This window comes from Zonotrichia leucophrys, chromosome 19, assembly GCF_028769735.1.
Source record: "Zonotrichia leucophrys gambelii isolate GWCS_2022_RI chromosome 19, RI_Zleu_2.0, whole genome shotgun sequence".
Classification (NCBI taxonomy): Eukaryota; Metazoa; Chordata; class Aves; order Passeriformes; family Passerellidae; genus Zonotrichia; species Zonotrichia leucophrys.
Window position 1 is genome coordinate 2,074,396 of NC_088188.1, and position 24,315 is coordinate 2,098,710.

General features: G+C 47.7%; 1 protein-coding gene across 7 annotated transcripts in view; it reads right to left on the reverse strand.

Moving 5' to 3' along the window:
* Nucleotides 1-24,315, reverse strand: part of AUTS2 (activator of transcription and developmental regulator AUTS2) — a 794,855-nt gene that overhangs the window by 518,391 nt on the left and 252,149 nt on the right. Inside the window, exon 1 of one of the 7 annotated variants that reach the window (XM_064729519.1) lies at nt 10,214-10,683. The exons of the other annotated variants lie outside the window; for them this stretch is intronic. Coding sequence (XP_064585589.1) covers nt 10,214-10,261 — 48 coding nt within the window. The 5' untranslated portion in view covers nt 10,262-10,683. Of the gene's footprint in view, nt 1-10,213; nt 10,684-24,315 lie in introns of those variants that run through there. 7 annotated transcript variants of the gene reach the window in all.

Here is a 24,315-nt window from a genome sequence, read left to right on the forward strand (position 1 = left end):
CCCTCGGTGTCTGCAAGTCCTTGGAGAGGGAATGATGAGAGCAGCACATGGCCATGGCACAGGTAAATCAGGAATTTCTGATTCCTCAGCAATGTTCCCTGCTCCATCCTGAGGACACTCCCTTATCTTTAGCTGGTACCACTATTTTGTACCACTACTGAGCCATGTACTGATGTTTTGATGGAAATATCCCTTAGAACCCCAAAATCTGTGCCTAGAAATGGAGTTAGAACCTCCCTAATTTCACTTTTGCATGGAAATCAGCTCAGAGCCCATCATTTCATCAGGGCTGCTTTAGGGAAGAGTCACCAGAATCCCTACAAGCAGCATAAGGCACCCATGCCTTGGCACAGGCTGGCTGCTGAGTGAACTTGGGCACCCTGACCCCACTCAGAATCCCCTCTCACCCCATGCTCTGGCCCTGCACCCACCCCACACCATAAAAACAGGATTTTACAGGCCTGGTGCTGTTCCATACAACCAGTGTCTTCAAATTTGCTAAAAGCACACGTAAATATTTCATAGAGCAGACAATGCTGCTCTCACATCTGATTGCAAACAAGATTATTTTTTCTCCCAAACAAATCCAATAACTTGATTATCTGCTCTGGTCTGCTCTTATTTTTTCTGCTGTACAATTTTCAAATATTTGCAGTTGTAAGTCTTTCAAAGCTTTAATTTGCTTAAAATGATTCACAAGCACCTTGTTAATCTTTTATCAGTTTTATTACAAACTGTAAACAAAACCCAGTTCTTAAATAATTAAAGGGCAGAACTAGCCCTCAGGCAAATGAAGTCCAGGAGGGGAGAATAAAAAATTTAAAAATCAGAGTAAGCCTGTAATTTTTTTTTTCCTTCCCACCTACAGAATTGGTGAATCAAGCTTCAAAACAGAGAGGAACTCAAAAAGAACAGATTGTGTGTGACATCTCCCCAGCCAGTTTCTCTCATCTACTGTGTCCTGAATATTAATCCATCAAGTACCTCCACGTTACTGGTTACAGAGTTAAACACCCCACAGCCTCTCAGGCAGAAGCTGGGTCCTGGGCAGGGGTTTAGGAGAATTCCTGTGCATTTCTGGGTGCCCAGCAATGCCTGATCACCCCAAAGGATCCCTCTGAGAGAGCAGCCCAAGGGAAGGCAGCTGGAGCTCACTCCTGTCCCTGGGGCCAGCCCAGCCCCTCCCTGCAGGGCAGAGCTCCCTGGGCACAGCCATGGAGGGCTCACACAGCTCCTGCCCAAAGCCACAAAGCTCCAGGGCCTGCAGCTCCTGGCACAGCGGTGACAGCAGCTCCTGCTTGGAGAAACACCCAGAAAGGAGCACCAGGAGGAGCAGAGGGATGGAGCAGCTCTGCTGGGAGGGAAGCCTGAGAGAGCTGGGATTGCTCACCTGGACAGGAGAAGCTTCAGGGTGACCCCAGTGTGGCCTTGCAGTGCCTGAAGGAGCCACTGCAAAGATGGAGACACAATGTCCAAGGGATGGAGTGACAGGACACAGGGAATGGCTGCCCACTGCCAGAGGCAGGGATGGATGGGAGACTGGGAAGGAATTGTTCCTCATACCTGGCACAGTTCACCCCATCCCTGCCAGTGCTCAGGGGCTTGGACAGGTTTGGAGCAAGCTGGGATAGTGGAAGGTGTCCCTGCCCATGGCAGGGAATGGGATGGGCTCTAAGGAATGGGATGTTATTGTATTTGTGGGGATCCCAGACGAAGGGAGGAATGAGGAATCTGACTCCATGTTCTTGCAGGCTAATTTATTATTTTAAGACACTATATTATATTAAAGAATACTATACTAAACTACACTAAAGAATACAGGAAGGATATTTAATGAATGCTAAAAAGATAATAATGAAAACTCCTGACTCTCTCCAGAGCCCTGACACAGCCTGGCCCTGATTGGCCAAAGAGTGAAAACAACTCCCAGCAGAATGCAATGGAACAATCACCTGTGGGTAAACAATCTCCAAACACATCCCAAAGCAGCAAAACAGAGGAGAAGCAAATCAGATAATTCTTGTTTTCTTTTTTTTTTTTTTTTTTTTTTTTCTGAGGCTTCTCAGCTCCCCAGGAGAAAAATTCTGGGCAAAGGGATTTTTCCAGATAATATAACAGTAACAGGGATGTGGAATGGGATGTGTTTTAAGGTCCCTTTGAGCCCAAACCAGTCTATGAAGAAATTAAGGAATGGGATGTGTTTTAGGGAATGGGATGTGTTTTGTGGAATGGGATGTGTTTTAAGGAATGGGATGTGTTTTAAGGAATGGGATGTGTTCTAAGGAATGGGATGTGTTTTGTGCAATGGGATGTGTTTTAAGGAATGGGACGTGTTCTAAGGAATGGGATGTGTTTTGTGCAATGGGATGTGTTTTGTGGAATGGGATGTGTTTTAGGGAATGGGATGTGTTTTAAGGAATGGGATGTGTTTTGTGGAATGGGATGTGTTTTAAGGAATGGGATGTGTTTTAGGGTCCCTTTGAGCCCACACCAGTCTATGACTTGCTCACACCACGAGGAATGTCACTGTTCAGGTGTCCTCCCCACAAGTGGCTCCATCCCACCATGAGCAGGAGCCACCAAGGCCCAGCCCAGGGGTCGTGGGCAGATCCCAGAGAGGAGCTGGAGCCCTGGAGCACAGACAGCCTGGGAGGGGAAGCTCCAAACAGGGAAGAGCCTGCTCTGAGCCCCCACAGGACAGCAGGAGCTGGGCTGGAAATGAGGGCCCCAGGCAGGAGCCCCACACAGAACACACAGGGTGATGGCAGTGCTGAGTGTGGTCACCTGCAAAAAGGGCACTGCTGCATCCACACCTTGCTACAAAACTCACCTGCAATTATTCAGGTTGAGAATTGTTATTTAATGTAATTATCACTGTTATTACAGTCTCCTGGCATCTACCAACACTTCAACCCAGCTGTGCTGCAGAATGCTGCTCACTGGGGCTGTACAAGCATCTCAGAAATTTTGATACAGAACTTCCAGCTTTCTAACATATTGAGAATTTCCTAAGGTATTCAAATGGCATTTCCTTCTAGTTACAGAAAAGACCACTTCTAATGAAGCTTTCCAAAGCATTGCAATTGGAAGAAAACCTAAGGAACTATGAAGGCAAGACTGAGTAAATTCTAATTATCTTTTGAAGGCTACACTACCATGCACACAGAAATGGAATTAAATGCATTACAGACCTAAAAACGTGTAATGGATGCATTGCTAGCCTATTACATGCAGTTCATTGTGCAAAGGTTTTTGGTTGTATGTTTTGTGCAGTGGGCTGTAAAAGTTGCTTAACAGGAGAAAATACATTTGATTAAAAATTTACATCAGAAGAATGTAACGTTTTTTTTTTTTTTCCCTGTGCTATTTTATCTGCCACTGACTATTCCCATTAGTATTCAGTTCTTCTCAGTCTCACAAGACTATGCAAAAAACAAGGACTAAGGATGGAAAAGTTTGAGGTCTAGATCCCAATCCATGTTAAAGACAAAGCTGTCCAGATGCTGGCTCCAGGTAGAAAAATATGCACATATTTTGTGCATAAATGCAAAAAATGCACTTATAAGTGGGAGGATCCTAAAGTGTCACTGAGATGCTTAAAGAGTTCTGCTCTGGTGACTCCCTTTGTGAGAAACATCAAGGTGGTGCTTGGACTTGCTGATGCTCAGAGTCCCACAGGGCTCCCAGCACCTGCCCTGCAGGAGCACCCTGAGTCACCCTGACACACAGCATGCAAACACTGCCCCACATCAAGGAAGAAAAAGCCCTTTACATCTCTTCCACATTCCCAGGAAAGCCCAAAAACTTTGATGCCCTTGCTGATAACCATTTAGAGCACAAAGCAAACTGCAAACAGAAAGAAATCAGAAAGATTTTACAGCTTAGTTAAACACCCTTATCCAAAACCACACAGGAACCAGTCCAACTACCAGGAATTGGCAGAACTTTGGAAGATCCATTTAAGTCAAAATAAATACGGAAATACATAAATAAAGCAAAATAAGTAAGTACTTCAGTTGGATCTGCTGAGCTCCCAGCCCTCTGGGGCTGGAGCCTGAACAGGGATGGAATTCCCTCCTCTGGCTCCCAGCCCTGCCTGCTCCTCTGGCCTTACCAGGCCATGGAGACACAAGCCCGTGTTTGCTGCTGGTGCTCAACCCACAAGTGAGGCTGGAAGGAAGGAAAAACCTCCTCAGAGCCCCTGGCAGCCCTCTGCCCCCTTTGCTGGGCCAAGCTCAGCAGCTGTGCAGGCTGCAGCCACCACTGGCGAGCTCCTTGTGCTCACTGAAAGGCCAGAGAAAATCAAAGAGCAATAATGGAAGGCCAAACCAGAAAGCAAGGCAGCTCTGTGTGACACAGAGGTAACACAAGCCAGGCAGGCAGGGAAGAGCTGAGTCCAAGTGAGCACAGGCTCCTGAAGCACAAGGGCACTTTTGGATCAGAGATTGGGACAAAATTGTTCCCTGTGAGGGTGGGCAGGCCCTGGCACAGGGTGCCCAGAGCAGCTGGGGCTGCCCCTGCATCCCTGGCACTGCCCAAGGCCAGGCTGGACATTGGGGCTTGGAGCAGCCTGGGATGCTCCAAGGTGTCCCTGCCCATGGCAAAGGGTGGCACTGGTTGATTTTTTTGAACACTTTTCCAAGCCAAACCATTCTATGATTTTATGATTTGTGGTAATTTGTATTTACAAGTAAATTAAATCCCTACATCTGTTTTCCTTGATTACATTTAATCTCTGTTCACGAGAATATAAAATGACAAATCTCACTCATTTCCCTAAAATGCTGTCAGTCACAGTTGCAACACAACTTTAAAAATGCAAACTTGTAGTATTCATAGGCAGGCAAGGAAAAATTGAAAATTTTAGCAGCTAAAAGTGATAAAAATAGTGAACCAGGTGTCTGTGCTGAGTAATTCAGGACAACACAACTCTTTGCTGATCATCCCCATCAGATTAAGCAGTAACATCTGATTTCACACCTGCAGAAATCCTTCCAACAAGGCAACGAGCAAAAGAAGCAGCAAAGATAAATAAATAAGATCAGCACAATTATCTCCAGCAAGCACTTTTGGGGAAGAACCAGGTGGGTTCCCAAACCTCCCAGTGGTTTGAGTGCCAGTGGAGCAGGGAGCTGCTCTCCTGCTTCACTCCCTGGGCACAGCTCTGCACCCAGATTCAGCAATCCCTGACTCCAGCAAGGCAGGGGTACAGATTTCTGGGAGGGTTCATCACACCAGGCACAATGAATGTTCTGGTGAGCTCAGGTCACAGGGCTGATTTATCACCTCAGCTGTCAGCTCCTCAGAGCACTGCATTATGCAAACACTGAGCACATTTCAGTATCTGTTCAGCAGATTTTGGAAAGGTGTTCCCTACCCCAGCAAGGGGAGGAAATGGTTTGGGATGGAAAACCTTCTTGTGGGGAGTGGGAGGGAGAAGAGGTTGTGCCACACAGGAGATAAATAACCAGATCTTTGTCAAACTACTGCTAAAAGGGACAAGACAAATAACGAGCAGAGTCAGGGATGGAAAAAACCCCTGAATTCTCTAAAAATACAGCCAACTCATGAATTTCCAGCTGCAGAGCAGCCCTTTCAAGTTGCAACTCTCAGGGCTTGTCAAGAAAGATGCTTCCTGCCTGGATCCCCCCAGAGCAGCAGGCTCTAATGGAAGTCACATTTGATGTGCTCTGTGCTGCTCAGCACAGAGTGGCTGAATTACTGGGTGCAGACCTCATCATACTCTTAAAAAGTAATTTGGAACCAGGGCTTTGATTTAGATGGGCTTTATCCTTTACTTTCAAAGTACAAGTGGTAATAATGCAGTCTGTGAGTTTAACATTTGAAACAGGGGTTCCATTTACCTCTTTGTACTTACTGGAGGAAAATGACTGTAATTGAAATCTTTCTGCTGGAAATGAAGCCCTTCGAACATTCAAAGTGGTTGCTTGTCCTTCAGGCTTTTTATTTTAGCTGTCAAAACTGTAAACTGCCTTTCAGAGTAGTGAGAGTCTTACAAGAGAGGATGAAATGAATGTACCCTGGATCTAGGTAGTGGGTGTTTTAATCTAATTTTCTAGCTAGAAATACAGCACTTCTCTCCCTTGGGCACTGCTGGGAACAGGAAAATTAAGCTTTGCCTCAGTTCAGCAATATCTATCAATGAACCTCAAACAAGGGACAGGCCTTTTCAAGGACAAAGCAAAACCTTTCAAGTCCTCCATTTTCATCCATAAGCTCCCCTCAGATCCAGGCAGCAACACGTGAGGCCAGACTGCCCACTCACACTGCCTCCCTCCACACGTCTCCCACACTTTCTAGAATTTCACAGATTTTTTCCAAGAGCTTGCCTTTTCTCTTTCCCCCTTCAGATTAAACTGATTTTCTGGTGTCAGCAATATTATTCACATGAAGCCTTTGAATCTTAATTCCAGTGTAAATGCACTCAGACTGAATATGGGTATTATGTCCAAGTGGCTCGTCGCCAAATGACCTTATATTAAATCTTTGAAAGGGCAAACATGAAAACTTTGGGGTTTATCCTGTGGGCTTCCTTTCAGTCTGTATTACAGAATGTTAGCAATTAACTTGATAATAAACTCAAGATGATGTTGTGGAGATTTCTGCTTTGGTTAGTTTTATTATCTGGTTATTTTAATCACAACTAAAAATGTGCTGCTGGGAAAAGGTTTTATCCTGTTTGTCTAAACAACTTAAAAAACTGTTTGGATGACTTGAGCAAACTAACACACCAAAGGACATCAGCTTAAGCAATGTCTTTCTCTGCTGTTTCCAGTTCTAACATGTCTTTAGGTGACCATTTTTCAGGCTTTGTGTTGCAGCCACAAATGCATGGCCAGTTCCTACCTGCACAAACCAGGCACTGGGCAAGCAGGCAGATGACATGAATGAACTGATGAGGAGATGTCACGGTTGCAGGTGGATGTGAAGAGTTTGGAAGCTCCCCAGAAGGCCTGTGAGGGCTCAGGCCCTGAGGCTCAGGCCAGTCCCATCAGCACACCTCAGTCCAGGTCTCTCTGTAGATAACCCAGCTGGGATGAGCAGCATTCAAACACAACCAATGGGACAGTTGATGGCAGGAAAGCACAAAATGAAACAGGCTGACAATCTATATGTGCAATATAAAAGCTTTCTGCAGTTACCTCTGACTCTATATAAATATATATGCTTGATCAAAGTGGGGTCTTCAGACATCAACATCTTCTGAAGTAAACCAAAAGAAAAAGGAAAATATTTGTGATGGCCAGAGGCAAGGATGTCAACTTCAGCAAAGCCAGCCAGCCAGTAAAAATGTCAATGAACTTCTTTACAAGAGAATGAAGAGGGAGCAGTGCAATGTCAGCACACACAGGAAGAGCAGCTCCAGTTGTGATGAACTGAGATCCTGCACTGACAGGAGGGCACAGACCCAACCTCTCCCTAACCTAAAATGACCTCCCTTAAACAGGGATTATATAACACTTCCACATGAGGAGAGCAAACTTCCATTAATGTGGTTTTCACAGGCTGCTGCCAGCAGAGACATCAGTGTCCTTCCTGCTCAGGCAGGTGCCCCCACAGGGCCGTGCCCTCCCGGTGCCCTGGGACACACTGACCCGCCTGCAAACAAAGCCAGCACACAAAAAGGGAATCAAACCAGCTCAGGTGCAGCTGGGATCAGCTCCCCATGTGCTGGGAGGGCAGCACTGGCTCCTCAGCAGCCACACTTGTGCCAGCCAAGAGGAGAAAGTGCATCTCCAAGGGAGATTTTAAATCCTTTTAGACAAACTGCTGAAAAAAGCTGGTTTGAGAATTTCAAAGGTTCTTCAGCTTAGCTCACATAAACCCAATTTCTAAGACCATGACAACACAGAGGAGTTGCAAAAGAATTTGACCTAATTTTTTAAACCAGTGTGGTTACACTATTGCAGAAATACTTGTTTCATGGAGCGTGTACCCAGAGTGTCCAGCCAGAGAACTGCATCAGTTTAATAAATTCAGCATCAATTCACACCTAGGCCACACTAGCACAGCTTTCACAGCCAGACTGGGAGCTGAATCAGAACAAGCCAAGCCCCAACTGCAACAAGAACATTGACACAAAATCCTGCATTCAGCAAAGGGGTACAGCCCTCCCACATAGCCAAACCCAAAACTTCTCAGGAGCCTTTCATTAGGAAAGCCCCACTTCAACACAAAGGGTTAACAGTCCCTTATCACACATGAAATCCAGTAAAAGACCAGGCATGCATTTCAATTTTTGCCTTCCTGTTCATTATGGTTTGGGGCTTTTCCCCCCCAACAGATGAACAGACTTGTCACCTTCCCTGGTGGATCAGAAGAAAGTCTTGTAAGGCACAAGTAACTGTAAGGAGACAGATTAAATGGGTTTCCTGGATTTCATCCATGTTCAAATTTCCCAGGTTGTAGATCTCAAAAATATCTGACTCTGACAAAACTGGTGTGACAGGTTATGTAACACTGCACAGAATCACCCGGTGACAGCAGAGCAGGAACATTATCTGCTCTGCTCAGGGACTCCAGGGCTTTCTGGATCAACTGCAAGGGGTGTCAAAAAAAAAAAAATAGAAAGGAACTGAATCACAAAATGTAGAGGAAAAAGAAATCCCCATGTGTTTTAAATAGCTAACCTCACCCACTGGTACATAACTGGTGATTCCTTAGATTATTTCCAGGAATTTCCATATGCTATATATGCTGAGGTGGTTTGTTTAATTATAGATGTTTATAGGTCTGATATAAAGAACATAGAATTATTGCAGAGAAACATCAAGAAGATAATAAGTGCCTAATACAGTGGATTTTTCAGCCTTTTTAAGATTGCCCAAAACAAACAAAATGGAACAGTTACATCTGAGACTGTTAAATATGCTATTTGCAGCCTGGGATAAATGACAGGACAATCTTGTTAAATGAACTATATATGCTTTTTGTTCAGTGAAATATATATGCTTTCACCAGTGCAGTATCACTTGAGGCACAAAGAGAAGAAATAAATCAATGTGGGACTATTTGCCAGAACAGAAAATTTCAGACTAATGCATGGGTTTTCCCTCTGCTCTAAAAAGGGCAAGTTGCTAACTGCTCAAGGATGTTTAGGGAACAGACAGCAAGGCTGCTCAGTATTTTCATAAAAAGTTGTCTTGCTCTTTTCCCTCATTTGCTGGATTAAGGAAAGAGCAAAGCTACATCCACATTCTGCCTGCACCTCAGCACTACTGGAAATCGGATCAGCCTCTGCCCTGGGGCAGGAAACCCTCCAGGAGAGCTCCAGTGAACACGCACCACGGTTAAGCACATCCCTGCACAATCTTGGTCCATCCTCCCTCCCCATCCCTGCTCCTCTGCTCCCCCAGGCATCTGGGTACCAAGGCACGGAAGAGATAAAGTGGAAGCTGAGTGCAAGAGGAAAATCCCACAGAAAACACTGTTCTGTGCAATGGGAAATACAGCAAACTCCACAGTAAACCCCACACCAAAGAGTCTTCAATACATCTGGCTACTTTTTGGTCAATAAAACTTTCTTCCGGTAATAATCACGGACAATTAAATACTTAGCTACTAGAGGAGAAGAAACAACTGATCCCCCTGCATAAGCAGGTCACAACTCATAATGGGCTCCACAGAACAAGAAATATTCCTCCCTTTCAAGCTCCACATGAGGAAAACAAACACATCTCTACTATCTCTGGGTGTTTTTTTTTTTCCCTGACACGGCCCTGGAGGAATCAGATCCGAGCTTTCCTCCTCCACCTGCACCGCGCTGAAGTTGCTGCCACATCTGCAGCCCGTGCCCGGCGCTGCTCCGAGCACAGCCTTGGCTGTGGAGCCAAAGGAAAACCAAATCCTGGTGACAATTCCAGGGAAACAGCCTTGGCTGGGAGTCACAGGAAAACCAAATCCTGGTGACAATTCCAGGGAAATACCCTTATCTGTGGAGTCACAGGAAAACCAAATCCCGGTGACACTTCCATGGGAAACACCCCTATCTGTGGAATGACAGGAAAACCAAATCCCAGTAACACTTCCAGGGAAACAGCCACAGGAAACCCAAATCCCAGTGACACTTCCAGGGACACAGCCTTATCTGTGGAGTCACAGGAAAACCGAATCCCGGTGACACTTCCAGGGGAGGGGGGCAGCTGAGCCCCAGCAGTGCCCGGGGAAGGGCTGCAGCAGAGGCTGCTCTTACCTTCTCGGCATGCTTGAACTTGACGTAGAACCAACTGGACTTGATCATTGTCTCCCCTCTTGCCCTCGGTCAGAGCCACCAAAGCGACCCGAGCCTGTCCCGCCGAGGAGCCGGAGCTCTCTGAGGGGAGCGCAGCGATCAGGCGAGGGACCGAGGGGCCGAGGGTCCGGGCGGGAAAGGCGCTGTGCCCTGCGGCTCGGCGTGTCCGTCCTTCCTGCCGTGTCTGTCCTTCCACCCGTGTCCCTTCCAGCCCGTGTCCCTTCCAGCCCGTGTCCGTGTCCCCGCTGTCTCTCGCTCGCTGCCGAGCGCTCGGCGCCGCTGCCAGCCCTCACGCAGCTCCGCTCCTCACGGGGACTTCACCGCCCTCATCACAAATGGCACATGTCAGTAAAGCCAGGAGGCTGGCTCCGGCGCTGGCAGCCGCCCAGGACCGTGACCTCCCCCAGCGGGATGAATAATGAATTCCAGCACTTCCCTCCAGACACAGATTAACACCTGGCTAAACATTATTCTGACAATGAGCTCGTCCGCGGCGAGAGCCCCGCGTTAACCCCTCGCTCGCCCAGCAGGCAGGGCGGGGATGCTCTGGAGGCTGTCCCGCCGTGCCCTCCCCCCATCGAAAGCAAGATTACAGGACTATATATAGTTTAGAAACAATAAAGCCTCTTAGGCATAAAGCAAATATCTCCTTTCCGATTCTGCAGCTGCAGTAACGCTGCCGTGGAAGCAGAGCAAGTCCTCAGGAGCCGGACTCGCTCCTGGATCCCCCTTCTCAGCCATCCCTCTACAAACACCCCTGGTAAGCTCATCAGCTATCAGGCTGTTTTAGAATAACATCTGTAAGGACACAAAAACCTCCCAAACCAAACCAAACCAAACCAAACCACCACCACTATGAAATTAAGCTAATGCATAGAAAATCCTGGGAAGTCACTGGTCAGAGTGTTTGTTCTTCTGTCTATTTAGAAACACTGCCCAATTCCCTGGCTCTGCTTTGAGGAGACACATTGATCTGGCTGCAAACCTCGCAGCTCTGCGCATCCACGGAGCAGTGAATATCACGTTACAAACCAAAGGATGGATATAATCAGCCTCCTGTGTTGCTGCTGCACGCAGCCAAGGCTATCTGGCCCAGCATCCTGTGCCCAAACACTTCACAAAGCACAAGGAAACAATGTCAGGAATCTTGAGTCCAAAGATGTGCATTCAGTAATGTAATAAAAATTTAGTGTAATGTAACATGTAATAACACAGATGGACATGAACTTGTCACACGAGTACCTGAACCTCTTCATGTTTCCATACAGTGATGAGTGAGGTTCAGAATTCCATTACAGAAGTGAAAAAGTCACCTCATTTTGCTGCTTTAGACAGCTGTCTGGTTATTTAAGTGGGTGTCTCACAGTATCTTATCCCAACAAAAGAGGATAATTTGCTTCTCATCATCTTCAGATCCTGACTTTATAGGTTTTGCTTGTCTCCCTTATATCACACCTCCCAGACTATTAAATTTCTCCTTATAGGCAGGCTGTGCATGTCTCCACAGATCCTTTTCATCACTCCCTGTACCTTTTCTAGGTCTAGGTATCTTTTTCATGGGAAGAGTGAGATGAAATAAATACATTTACCACTGACATACCATCTCCTACTATATGTGCACACAAGAGATATAAAGCAGCTGAAACAGACCCTGAAACCTAGTTTGTCAGTATTACTCACCTAAAAAGTACTGTCAGTGCTGATAACAGTGTCAGTGCATTATCTCAAAGTGGTGCCTTTGACAACCTGGCTACTCATTCACCTGCCAACGGAGTTTTTTGGACCTTTTCATAAACTAGGACTTACACAAGGGATCCAAACACCAATATTGGCCAATAATGGTCACTGCACTTAGGTGGAGCAGAGGCTGCTCTGCCCTGAGACCCTTCCCTGCTCACCCACACTCTGGATTTGGTCCCTGCTCTTCCCTGCTCAGACAGGGAATTGGGATGAAGCCTTTCCAAGCCTCCTCACTGCAGTCAGCTGGGCTGATTCAAATCATGGCCATCCATGGCCATAGCTGTCAGAAATGAATTTCCATTGATGCCACAGAAAAATATTCCCACTCTCCCTTTAATTCTGCATTCCTGTGGGAGAACTAACCTGTGCTAAAAGGGTGGTAGAATATCCCAGCTATTTTTTGGAACTGGAGATGTTAAAAATGGATGAGAATGTCTCCTACAGGGAGTAACATAAAAAGAAAATTAAAACACTGGCTCTTATCAGCACCTTCTATTTTCTGTGCCTCAAAAGCTGGTTTTTGAAGCAGCAGATGAATAAAGGGGACAGATCAGGCTGTGGATTTGATTGAGATCAGGTCAGTGCAAGAGCCTCGCTTCCTCCCCAGCTGCTGCCGCTCCTCCAGTCCCTGCGGCAGCGCATTCCGAGCGGTGCCGGGGCTGCTGCGGGCAGCGCCGGGCTCCGCACCGCCCCAGGGCTCCTGCCCGCTCCAACCCGGGGAGTTCCTGCCGGTACTGCCCCATCCCGGGGCCTGGAGCAGGAGCAGAGTCAAGTTCTGGGGAACTCCGTTCCCGCACTGCCCCAACTCCGGGGCTCTAGGGCAGGAATAGAGCCCAATTCCGGGGAGTGCCTGCCCGCACTGCCCGATCCCGGCCCTTTTGGCAGGAGCACAGTCCCATTCCAGGATTTCCCTGCCCGATCCCGGCCCTCGGGGCAGGAGCAGAGCCCAATTCCGGGATCTCCCTGCCCCGATCCCGGCGCTTTAGGGCAGGAGCACAGTTCCATTCCATGATTTCCCTGCCCGCACTGCTCGATCCCAGCCCTGGGGGCAGGAGAAAAGCCCAATTCCGGGGAGTTCCCTGCCCACATTGCCCCGATCCCAGGGCTTTAGTGCAGGAACACAATCCCATTCCAGGATTTCCCTGCCCTCACTGCCCGACCCCGGCCCTCAGGGCAGGAGCAGAGCCCAATTCCAGGATTTCCCTGCCTGATCCCGGCTCTCGGGGCAGGAGCAGAGCCCAATTCCAGGATTTCCCTGCCCGCACTGCCCGATCCCGGCCCTTGGGGCAGAAGCAGAGCCCAATTCCAGGATTTCGCTGCCCGCACTGCCCGATCCCGGCCCTTTTGGCAGGAGCAGAGCCCAATTCCAGGATTTCCCTGCCTGATCCCGGCTCTCGGGGCAGGAGCAGAGCCCAATTCCAGGATTTCCCTGCCTGATCCCGGCTCTCGGGGCAGGAGCAGAGCCCAATTCCAGGATTTCCCTGCCCGACCCCGGCCCCCTTTTGGCAGGAGCAGAGCCCAATTCCAGGATTTCCCTGCCTGATCCCGGCTCTCGGGGCAGGAGCAGAGCCCAATTCCAGGATTTCCCTGCCCTCACTGCCCTGGGAGCAGGAGCAGAGGGCGCAGCCGGCGCGGAGGCAGAGCCGGCACCGCGTACCAAGCACAAACAGCTGTGGCTCACAGCAATTACCAGGCCTGGATGTTTTCCACTGGTTCATTAGCATCTGGCAGGACCTAAAGTTCCAGGGTCACAAAACACAGAGCTATTATTTTATTTCAGGAAAACGCACAGCGACATCCCTCGAGAGCTGTCCTTTTGTAATCGAAGGACAAGTGCAGCGCAGGGAATGGAGAGGCGGAATTTGCAGCCATCACATCCCCCAGCCGGGCAGGGACGAGCCCGTCACGCCACAGATCGCTCATTTTGTGTGCGCCGTTGAAAGCCCCCACATCGGCATCCACAAACAGCCCCTGGCAGCAGCAGCAGAGCCCGGTGATTCCTTACAGCACTGACAGCGGCGTGGCTCTGCACACACACACAAAGTACACACCAGCTTAAGTTTTCAACACTTCATTCATCTTTGCAGTAGGACAAAACACACCATTTATTTTCAAACCTGCAGCATCAGCACTTTGTCTGAACTGAGTTTGGTTCTCTTGTTTTTATAGAGCTCCAGTCTTTATGGTGAGTGACACAACAGCTTCACTCCTGTTTGCCAATTCACTTCCTAGGGATGAGATGCCAGACAAACACCACAGAGGATGGGATCCACCCCTGAAGGTGCTGCACTCACCTCCAACACCCTGCTAGCCCACACCTTCTCCAGTCACCCATAAATCACATACTGTTCCTTTTCATGTGACCCCAAAAAGGGAACCATGCTTTGGTAGAATATTCGCATTTCTCCCAGAATAATCATACTTTGATTATTCAGCAGGTTTTGCCATACTCTAATAAACCATTTCAACTGTGAGACAGCGTAGAAAAGAATTGAAATAACCTCCTTTTTAACAGACCATTGGTTCAAAGCCTTTTAATACACCCTAATGTATATTTAGATATCGATTCACGTTCATTTCAATTATTCCCCATGACAAAGCTGATCACACACTAATGCAATGAGCAGTGTAACAGTGAGTTCTGAGCTGGTTTTTGAGTCTCCTAACAGCAGTGGGTACTTCATGCTCTTCTCTCTGGCTTTGGGTTTGTTGGTAAGTCAGACTAACATCTTGGTGCCACAAGGGAGCAGGGGAAGGAGCAAACCAGGCACTATTTCCATGCACTATTTCACTTATTTTCACTATTTCCCAAGGCAGCTAAATGCTTTGAAGAACCCACCTGCATAGCAGAGCCAGTTCTGGAGGTTCTGGGTTCTAAAGAACCCTGACCCTTATGCCAAGCAAAAGCAATCTGTGTGTGCAGGGGGACTAAAGCTAAAGGAGGATGGTGCATTTGCAGCAGGGACTACATCCAAGATGAATTACAGCCATTCCTCTGTTCTTGGCACTATGAGAGCAGAAAATCATCTCCCTCCCTATTATCATAATAGCTTTCACACTTCCCAACCAGCAGAATGAAGTGTGGGGATGCTGAAAGAAACAGCTCATAAACAACAAACAGAAAGTTTAGATACAAAGGAAGATCCCATCTCCAGAAAATGTTTACAGCAATTTTTAGAATTAGCCTGTGGGGAGAGAAAAAAGAAGGGGGGGGGGAGGCAGTTTGGAATAAGAATAAATAAAAGGGATTTCGAAATGTTTTTCACAGTTCAGAATGGCTCCTAATGTAGCAGCCAAAGCAGGGACCCCTGGGAGATTAAATGAAGCTTGTGGGATCTGCAAGCCTACTAAGAAAGGAAGTTTTTCCCAAATTCAGAGAACTGGGATTCTATAGAGTAACTGGGATTCTATAAATGAAGTACAAATGCTGAAGCTCCTGCCTTCCTCTGAGCATGCCCAGCACTCCCCCAGCTCTAAATCAGCAAACACCCAGACTCCACAGCAGCCTTTCTGCTTTAACCCAGAACCACCCCAGCTTTGTATTCCAGCACTTTACATCCTAGAAGGCTTCCAGGGCACAGGCAGTGAGGGAAGGGTCAGGCTGCCCAAACTCAAACAAATCAGTGCTGCATCTCAGAGCCAGCAGAACAAATGAGGCTCCTGCAGCCTCCCGAGGCCAGCACTGCCAGACCTTTGTGGGTCACAGGGAGGTCTCCAGGGAACTCTCATCTTCCAGGCTAATAGAAAGCACTGTGGGATTTGCTGTCTGGTTATTAACATGGTAACAATCCCATCTTGTACCTCAGGACCCTGCTCGCCCATCAACACCATCTGCTCCTTCATCTTGAGTGCTGCTGAATAATCCCAGCATGAACAGGCTGCTGTCAGCTCGGGCTTCTGTGCACGTCTGCAGAGAAACTCTCCAGGTCACTGCTCTGAGCCCAGTCTGGGCTGACAGGATTCCTGTGCTTCACCCCACAGGCACAGCATGGGCTGCATCCCCTGTCTGGTGTTCCTGGCACTGGCACCATTTAGCCCAGGAGACAAACACCACTATCAGAGTCACCCTTTACAGAAAGGTTTTTGGTTTTTTGCTTGCCAGTGACTCAGAAGTGCAAGTGACATTTCCCTGGCAGCTCTAAGCCCTGTCAGGTCTGTCAGTGCTGTAAGGTCTTACAGCTGCCTTTCCCTTGGAATGGGATAAAGCCTAATAAGTCAGACCTGACTCAAAGAGAAAGAGTATAGATTAAGGTAAGAAAACCAGTCTGAAGTCCTTTATCTCCCCCAGCAAAGTGCCAGTCTGTAATGAGTTACAGCAGGGGTAACCCAGCTGGGGCACATGCTCAGCTCTCCAGGTGAAATGATGGCTATGGGGCACAAGCACAGACCCCTGAAGGAGTCAGGAACACCTCAAGGCAGCCCACAGAGGACAAGAAACAGGCATTTGCTAGTGGTTGACAACCTGCAAGAGACAGACTGAGACAGAAGCAGGACAGCCATGAGCCTGGCACACAAGAGCTGGGCTCAGGATGGTGACAATCTGCTGCTTCTGCCACACAGAGTTAGCTCAGGGTGCAGCAAGGAGAGCTGCTGATGGTCTGTGATCTATATGGAGCTGTGCCAGGAGGTCACGTGTGACTGTCTGCAGCAGGGGGAGGCAAAGGTGGCTCAAAATGTCTTTCTGACCTCTCTGAGAAAGAAGGTGCAGTGCCATAATCTGTAATTTAAACAACAACAATAATTGCCAGCGGGACAAAATCACTCACGATATTAAGAGATCTAATGATGCTTTTGTAATCCTACACAATGGCTCTGCATTTTGTTCCCTGGCTTTCTGGTTTCTAGAGCTCCAGCACTGTTTGGACAGGTGTTTATTATCTTGAGAAAAAGAAGTCACTTCTGAGGTGACACCAGCACTCTAAAGTGTTCGAAATGACAGGATTCTGAAATGGAGAAAGCAGTGATTTCTGTGACACTCCATCATTTCCTCCTCCTGAGCACAGCTCTGCAATTCACTACAGAGTTTATGGATCTCCCTCATTTACACATGGAACAGGGGTGAGGGAGCAACACATCCAGTGGGGAAGGGGGGCAGAGAAATCCCTGAAAAACCAGAACCTGTGCAGGCAATGGATCTGTTAACACTGGAGCACCGACACAAGTTCCCTTTGAACATCAAAAGGGATTATTGCAGGGCACTAATGCCCAGAGCTAAATCAAGTCCTGTTCAGCAGAACGTTGGGCACAAGAATCCCCAGCAGCACAGACTGACTGCAGTGCCAACAGCTCCTGCAGCAGCCACGGGCACAGGGCAATTCACAGCCCAGCAATGAGTGCTGGCACCTCTCCAACACCCACCAAGGCACAGGCTGGGCACAAGGACAGTGACCAGGGCCCAAGGAAGGAGTTACACAGAGCTCTGGGCTCCCAAGCAGTCTCACATCCCACCCCAGCCCACTCAGCATAATGACCTGGAAACCCAAGGCCACCTCTGGCACGACTCAAAACCCCTCTTGTGTCACACAAGCCAGGAAATGCAGCACACTGCAGGGAGGCAGAGCAAAGAAACAACCAGCATCTCCCCAGGCATGGGGCCACTCATCCCAGCTCCCAGCACCAAACACCCTGGGAGCTCCTCACTGGGGCTGCCAGGTGCATCACCTGTGACTCTGGGATGCTCCAAAATTCCATGCACCAGGCTAGAATCAGCTCTGAGGATGCTCTGTGCTCACCAGGCAGAACAAACACAGCCTGGAGCCCACATGTTCTCACATGTGCATGGACACCCAGCCAGAACACAGCCAGGCCATTGGCACCCTCACTGTGCTTTCATTTTCAAAATCATTCTAATTCTTGTGAAGTTTCCCTTTAAAAATGAGATTTTGTTCTTTAATATTCATTGACTTCTAGTTTCCTTCCCACACACAAGGCATTATTTACTCTACAGTGGCTCGGTGCATCAATTATGGTAATAGTTTGTGAATAACATTTGCATTATGGGAAAATGAGCCTGGTTATTTAGCACTAGCCCAACCATCCCTCTGGAAAATTGTCACAAACGTATGTATCATATGCCTCCACTTAAACAGATCTGTAATTACTCTGGTTTATTAAAAAGAGCCAGCACTTTTTTTTTCTCTCTCTGTTTTTTTCCCCCTAAATCTTCTTTCTGAGGGCAGACAAACATCTACAGAGCCCTTTCCCTTACTCAGCCAGAGTAAAGCTAATGACTGCTGCTACCATGTCCTCTTATTTTACACTGAGATGTTAGAGGTGAAAAGCATCTTCTACATTAGTTTACACTAATGCAGAAAGTGTGGCTCAGTAATTGTGGCATTTGATTAATGCTCCGTTTCAGTCCCTTCAGCTAAATTCCAGCCTCAGTTCAACTACTGGAAATTCTGATTAACATCTGTATTGCATCAGCACCCAGGGTTTATATTCCACAGGCAGCACTGCCTGGTGCACCACAGTCTGTGCTTCCTCCACAGCAACTGCTCTGCCCCTCAGAGAATTTAAAGCAGCAAATAAAGCATTACACTTTGTGTAATGTGTCTGTGAGCACCTTGTACACTTTTTTTAGAAAAGCTAAGAAATATAACTCAGACAAGGGTTGAGTTATATATGCACAAAAGCACCCCAGCAAAATGAACAGCTTTGCACACTGAGGACCTGTAGTACCCAAATTCACAGCATTTCCAACACTCAGACTGCAAAATTCTTGCAAATAAGCAGTTATGTTTGTGCACAGAAGCTTTTGTCTTGCTTTTACAGAGCCCACTGTCAGCTCAGGTGTATTTGGAGAAGTTGATCAAGGCTTCAGGCTTTCTTAGAGCACCAGGGCTTCCCACAGAGCACCAAGTGCTGTCTTTGTAGCTAAGAAATGCACAAAACTGCCCCTCTGCATGCAAAGGGAGAGCAACACAGCCAGGGTGATCCCAGCAAAGGTACTCGGCTTCCCAGGTCACAAATGGTAATGTGGACAAGAGAAGCTGTTGATGCCATCAGATGTGCACAGGCAGCCCCACAATCAGAACTGATCTTGCACAGGGGGAGTACACCACAAAGAGACTTAAACCAAGTCAAATGAAAGTGGGAAGAGAGTGGCACCACAGGTAACACAGTGGTACCTGAGCTGAGGCATCCTGGGCTGCACATGGCTGAGCTGGCCCTGCTGTGTGCCAGGCTGCTGGGCAGAATAATGAGTAACTGTCCAGGCCAGTAATGAGACTGGATAGTTGTTATTATTTAACACTTTTTCACAGCCCATGACTTGGTGATGTCAGGCCAATTCCGAAGTTTCCAGCCAAGAAATGTTCCTAATGAGCCATCTCAAAAAGCAAAAGTTACATAGGCTATTGACCCTGCAACCTCGTTATTTGGCCAGATGTGAAAACAGAACAACAACGTTGGACAAGCTTAGCTTGCTCTGCCTCTGTAACACCTTCCCCTGAGCTCAGTGGATGGTGCACAAGCAATACCCAACCCCCTTTACACCAGCACAGCTCACCAAGTGGTTTTTCCCCTCTTGTGACAGAATTGAAACTGGTCTTACTCTGTACCAGCACATGGTGTGTGCACTTGGAAATTGCTGCAATGTCTGTATTTCCAGCTCTGGTGAGAAAATCTCCACAGCAAAAGTGCAGCAGTGGCACCAAGTGCTGTGTGCTGCACCTCACACACAGGCTCTTCCAAGACAGGTGAGGATGGAGGTATAAAGCACAAATTGTTTTTTCCTGTGATACACTTGACATTTAAGTATTAACTTAAGTACTGTTATAAAATGCACAGTCAAGGCCAAAAGCTCACCCCCATCCTATCTAGGCAATGCCAGACTCACCACAGCAATCCCAAATCCCACCAAACCTTTTCCCTGTCCTCTGGCCAGCTGAGCAGCACAGCACCACGTTTGCCACAGGGCTCAGAGGCAGAGCTTTGTGTCCTGCCTCAGCAGGAGAGGTGTGCTGGTTTAACAGCAAAGGGAACAGGCTGGCACTGCTTGACAAGTCAGAATCAAAGTGTCTGCAAATAGAATGGCAAAGGTCAGAGGGATGCTGAGAGCTGGCACTGCAGTGATGTGCCACGAGCTCTTCTCTGCTGGAACACCCTCAGCTCTCATCTTCAACACTCTCTCCTGCTACACATTTATCTTTCCCATCCTAAGAGAGGAAAGATTAAAACAGACATGTAAAAAGGATGAGGAGAAGAAAACTGCAGAATAGTCCCCTCCCTCATTTTAATTATTGATGCAGACAGCCTAAGCAATCTGTAAGCCATATACATAATGTATTTACTTGAAAATCCCAGCAAATCCACATGGTATTACAGAACAAACTACAAGCTGATCTGGGAGCACTGTCTTAAGAACTGGGTAAGCTGTCTCCATGTACTCAAAAATCTGTTTGACAAACGGAAAGATTAGATTAATGTTAATAATGCTAACGTGCTCAGCAGCACTCCCTGCCCCAGCAGCGGCTTTGGGTGCCCGGGGTCTCATCTTTGATCCCTCCAGATCAGCCTGTGCTGCACACACTACTTGTTTAGAATGACAAAGGCAAGGCTGAATCACATTCTTGAAGCCCCTCTCTCCCTATTTGATTGTACACCCCAGCAGTGATGTTTAGGGATCAGCCAGAAACCAGTGGATGTTTTACACAGCAAAAGACCGTATTAAAAAAAATAAAATCACTTACAGAAACAGCTGCTTCTAGGTTTGGGGCTAAGGAGGGTGGGTGAAATAAAAGGGAAATGGGGGCAAAGAATCAGACTTCAGCCTGAATTTGGTGAGAGATGCTGTGTCCCCCCAGCTCTGTCACTGACTGGAACCACCTGGGCAAGAAACACATTCATTAAAAATAACATTCCCTGCAAAGCTGAACAGACAGGGTAAGCAGCAGGCAGCAGTTTCCTACAGCATGAAAATGCAGAATCTGTAGCTCATTGAGCCATTCATTGTTTTAATTCCTGAGTTTCATCTCACTCCATGAGAGGCTCTGGTCAGCACAGCTCTCTGTGTCTACACTGCACATCCCTCCATGATCTGTGAGCCGCAGGGCACAGGGTGGGCACTGCCACTGTCCCTCCCCAGCTCCAGGAGGTGGCACAGGGAGCCCAGGGCCAGGCTGAGCCCTGAGGTCCCAGTGAGCCCCACACCACCCCCATGGCCCAGATGCTGTGAGACCCCTGGGGCACAGCAGAGCCTGTTTGCAATTTTCTTCTCAACCACCAGTACGAAAACACAAACCTTCAGACAAACGGATCCTTCACTTCCTCCTTGCTGCTTTTAGTGGTTTCTTTAATCTTTTAAGCTTCTGGGTCTAATCCAGCAGCTGCCATCAAAAGTACTTACACAACTGCATGGGAGGGAGGGGGAAGGAATGGGATACACCAAATCATGAAACACATTTGCTGAGCAGCCTCTTTGTTCTCAGCACAAGTGAGTGCCTTTGGAAGTTATCTGTTCACAGCCCAAGCACATTTATGTACCTGTGATGTCCTCTGCTGCCTTATCTGTAAGAACAAGCTAAGGAGGAATGCTACCAATGAATCAGATGGCACATCTGAGCTGGCACTGTGCAGCACAGCGTGGGCAATGAAGTGGGGGATCTCTCCAGTGAGCAGCTCTTGCATGAATATGCTACAGGCAGGCAGCTCCCAAGATGACAAACGCTGCTCTTTTCTGAAACTTGAAAATATTTAGTGGTGTTCTTCACAGAAGGCTCCAGTGAGCACTCACTAACTCTGCTCCCATTTCATCAACAGCAGAAAGCACATTTCAGATCTCCTGGCAGAAAAGTTTAACACACGGTTGAGAGCACAGAAAAGTTCAAAATTCATTAACAAAGAGAATCAAAAACTGTTAAAATATCACTATTAAAAACAAACAAACTAACACACACTCCCAGAGGACTCTTGTATTGAGCACCAGGATCTTGCAATTTCTGCAGAATGCCAACAGTTGTCTTTGTGCTAAACCCCTCGTTTAAAGGGGCTGGAGGGTTGGAGAGGCACCAGATGGAAAAATTCCAGTTAAGGTTGTGCTTCTGCTCCTGGTGTTCCCAGGACACAGCACACACAAATGCTCTGCTCATGCTGTGCTGTGAATTTGCTGGTACATCCTCGTCAAGTAAAATCTCATCCCTCAGCATACTGACATCTATGCTAAGTTTCTAAAAATAGCATGTCCTTCTTACATAAACATGACATAAAGGAATTAGGTGACAGCTGACCAAGAGCATCCCTTTAAAAGGCAAACTTTGCTGAGCACCAAATGCAAGCAGCAATTATAAGCAGCCAAGCCTTTTTGTGTTAATTGGAGACAGAAGAAAGCTTCTAGATAAAGTCCCAGTTTGCCTGGAAAGGAAAGATATTTCCTCTGCACACTGACTCAATTACTCCTATTCCCACTTATTTATAATTTAAGGAGTTTTCCAATGGATTTCTGCTCCAGGAAAAGATCTGCCATGAGCACCTTTCAGGTGCAGGTCTCACAGGAGCTCTGTGATTCCCATGGCAATGAAGAACTTTGTCATTCAGGCAGAGCTACCATCCAGGCTTTAAAACCTCACCTAGAGTTTTCTAGAAGGAAAAGCTTCCAGAATTTCCAGAGTCTTTTTACACTACATGACAGCTATCCAAACACAAACCAGAGCAGTATTAACTTCTTGCATCTGCAGGCATTCTGAATAATTCTTCAGTGTCTCAGAGCTTATCCCTCCTAGCAACAAGATGAACTCCACCAGAACCAAATCAGCAATGCACAGGAAAGTTAATATGCAAGTGAGTCTGTGGGGGAAAAAAACAGTTTTAGCATAACCTGGCAAATCCCTAAACCTCAGGGAACTGAATTATATATGAATTATTAGATCAGGATTTGTCTCTATGCCAGTGCTGAATACGTCAAGGAGGTGCAGGGCACCAGGCTGCCAGGAGGTCCCTGTAGCAGCATGGAGAGAGAATTAAACAATCACTCCAGAGAGGCACAACTGAGAAAGGCAACACCAGCCATGCCTGGCTCCAGCCAGGAGGGCCCTGGGGCCATTTGCTGTCGGGGCAGGGGAGCACCAAGCTCAGCTGCTGGGGCTGGAGCCGCTGAGGCTCTGAATTCCTGCTCTGAATTCCTGCTCTGAGTTCCTGCTCTGGCTCCCCTGACAGCTCCCAGGGCTCCACTGCAGCCCAGGGGTGCCCTGAGATGTCCCCAGGGCACGCAGGGCTGTCCCCAGGGATGGCCATGGCTCCCCCAAGCGTGTTTGCCCTGGCAGCTGTCCCAGTGCAGTCGGGCTCTGCGTTAGGGGCTGTGCTGAGGACACAGCATTTGCAGGTTCCAGCAGCTCTCTGTGGGTGCCTGTTGCCAGGGAACAGGGCTGTGTCAGGATCTCCCCCTGCTGCTGCACAGCCTGCTGAGATGGCTGGGCAGACCCCACAGCCCCTGCCCTGCTGCAGGCTGTGTTTAACTCTTCACTGAAATTTAAACAGCTCCACAAACAGACTGAGCTCTCTCCTGACTAAAGGGCTATCTAGGCCACATTACTTGGAAAAACTCGTTTGCAAGCCCCTGCAGAGAGAAATTAATTTACCTGGGTGTTCAGCACGCAGGTCAGCCTCCCCTGCCAGCACAGCCTCACAGACAGGCTGGGCCAGATGGGCTCCTCCATCCTCCCTGCTGCTCTGGGTCTGCAGGCAGCACCCTCCTCCTCCTCACTGCCATGTACACAGGACACAAATAATGAGCTGCACCATCAGCTGAGGGCATGACCCCAAATGCTCAGTGCCTGGGTTAAACACGTCTCAGTGAAAGTAAGGCATGGAAACAGGATGTTCTCCCATCCTCAGTTAGCCAGGCTGCCAGAGTTCCTGCCCATCTGCAGAATTTCCTACATTCTCCCCATTCCTGAAATTCAACAACATCTAGCTTGTCTTGTGAATGGCATTGGGAGATACCAGAATCAGGTTTTGGATAAGCCAGGACTTAAAATAACTACACCTTTTAAAGTATCTTTGGAGCTTTGTTTCTCACATGTGCTGTCCTTGCAAGTGTTGAAGCCTTCAAAGCCTCTACAGAGGCTTCCACTCTCTTCAGACTGCACAAATTCTGTGCCAAGGAATTAAAACTTCTTTTTCCTTGTAGCAGAGCAAATACCAGCCCTCTCACTGTTGTAGGTTTTGTGCACTATTTTCTGATGGGTATCACAAAGCCCTCAGCAGTTCCCAGCTCTGGCCCAGGACAGTCAATGCAGCAGCAAGCTTTGCTAGTATTTTTTCCATAACAGAACACATTTTAGATCCAGAAAAAAAGGAATTCAGAAAAAAGACTGATGTGTTTC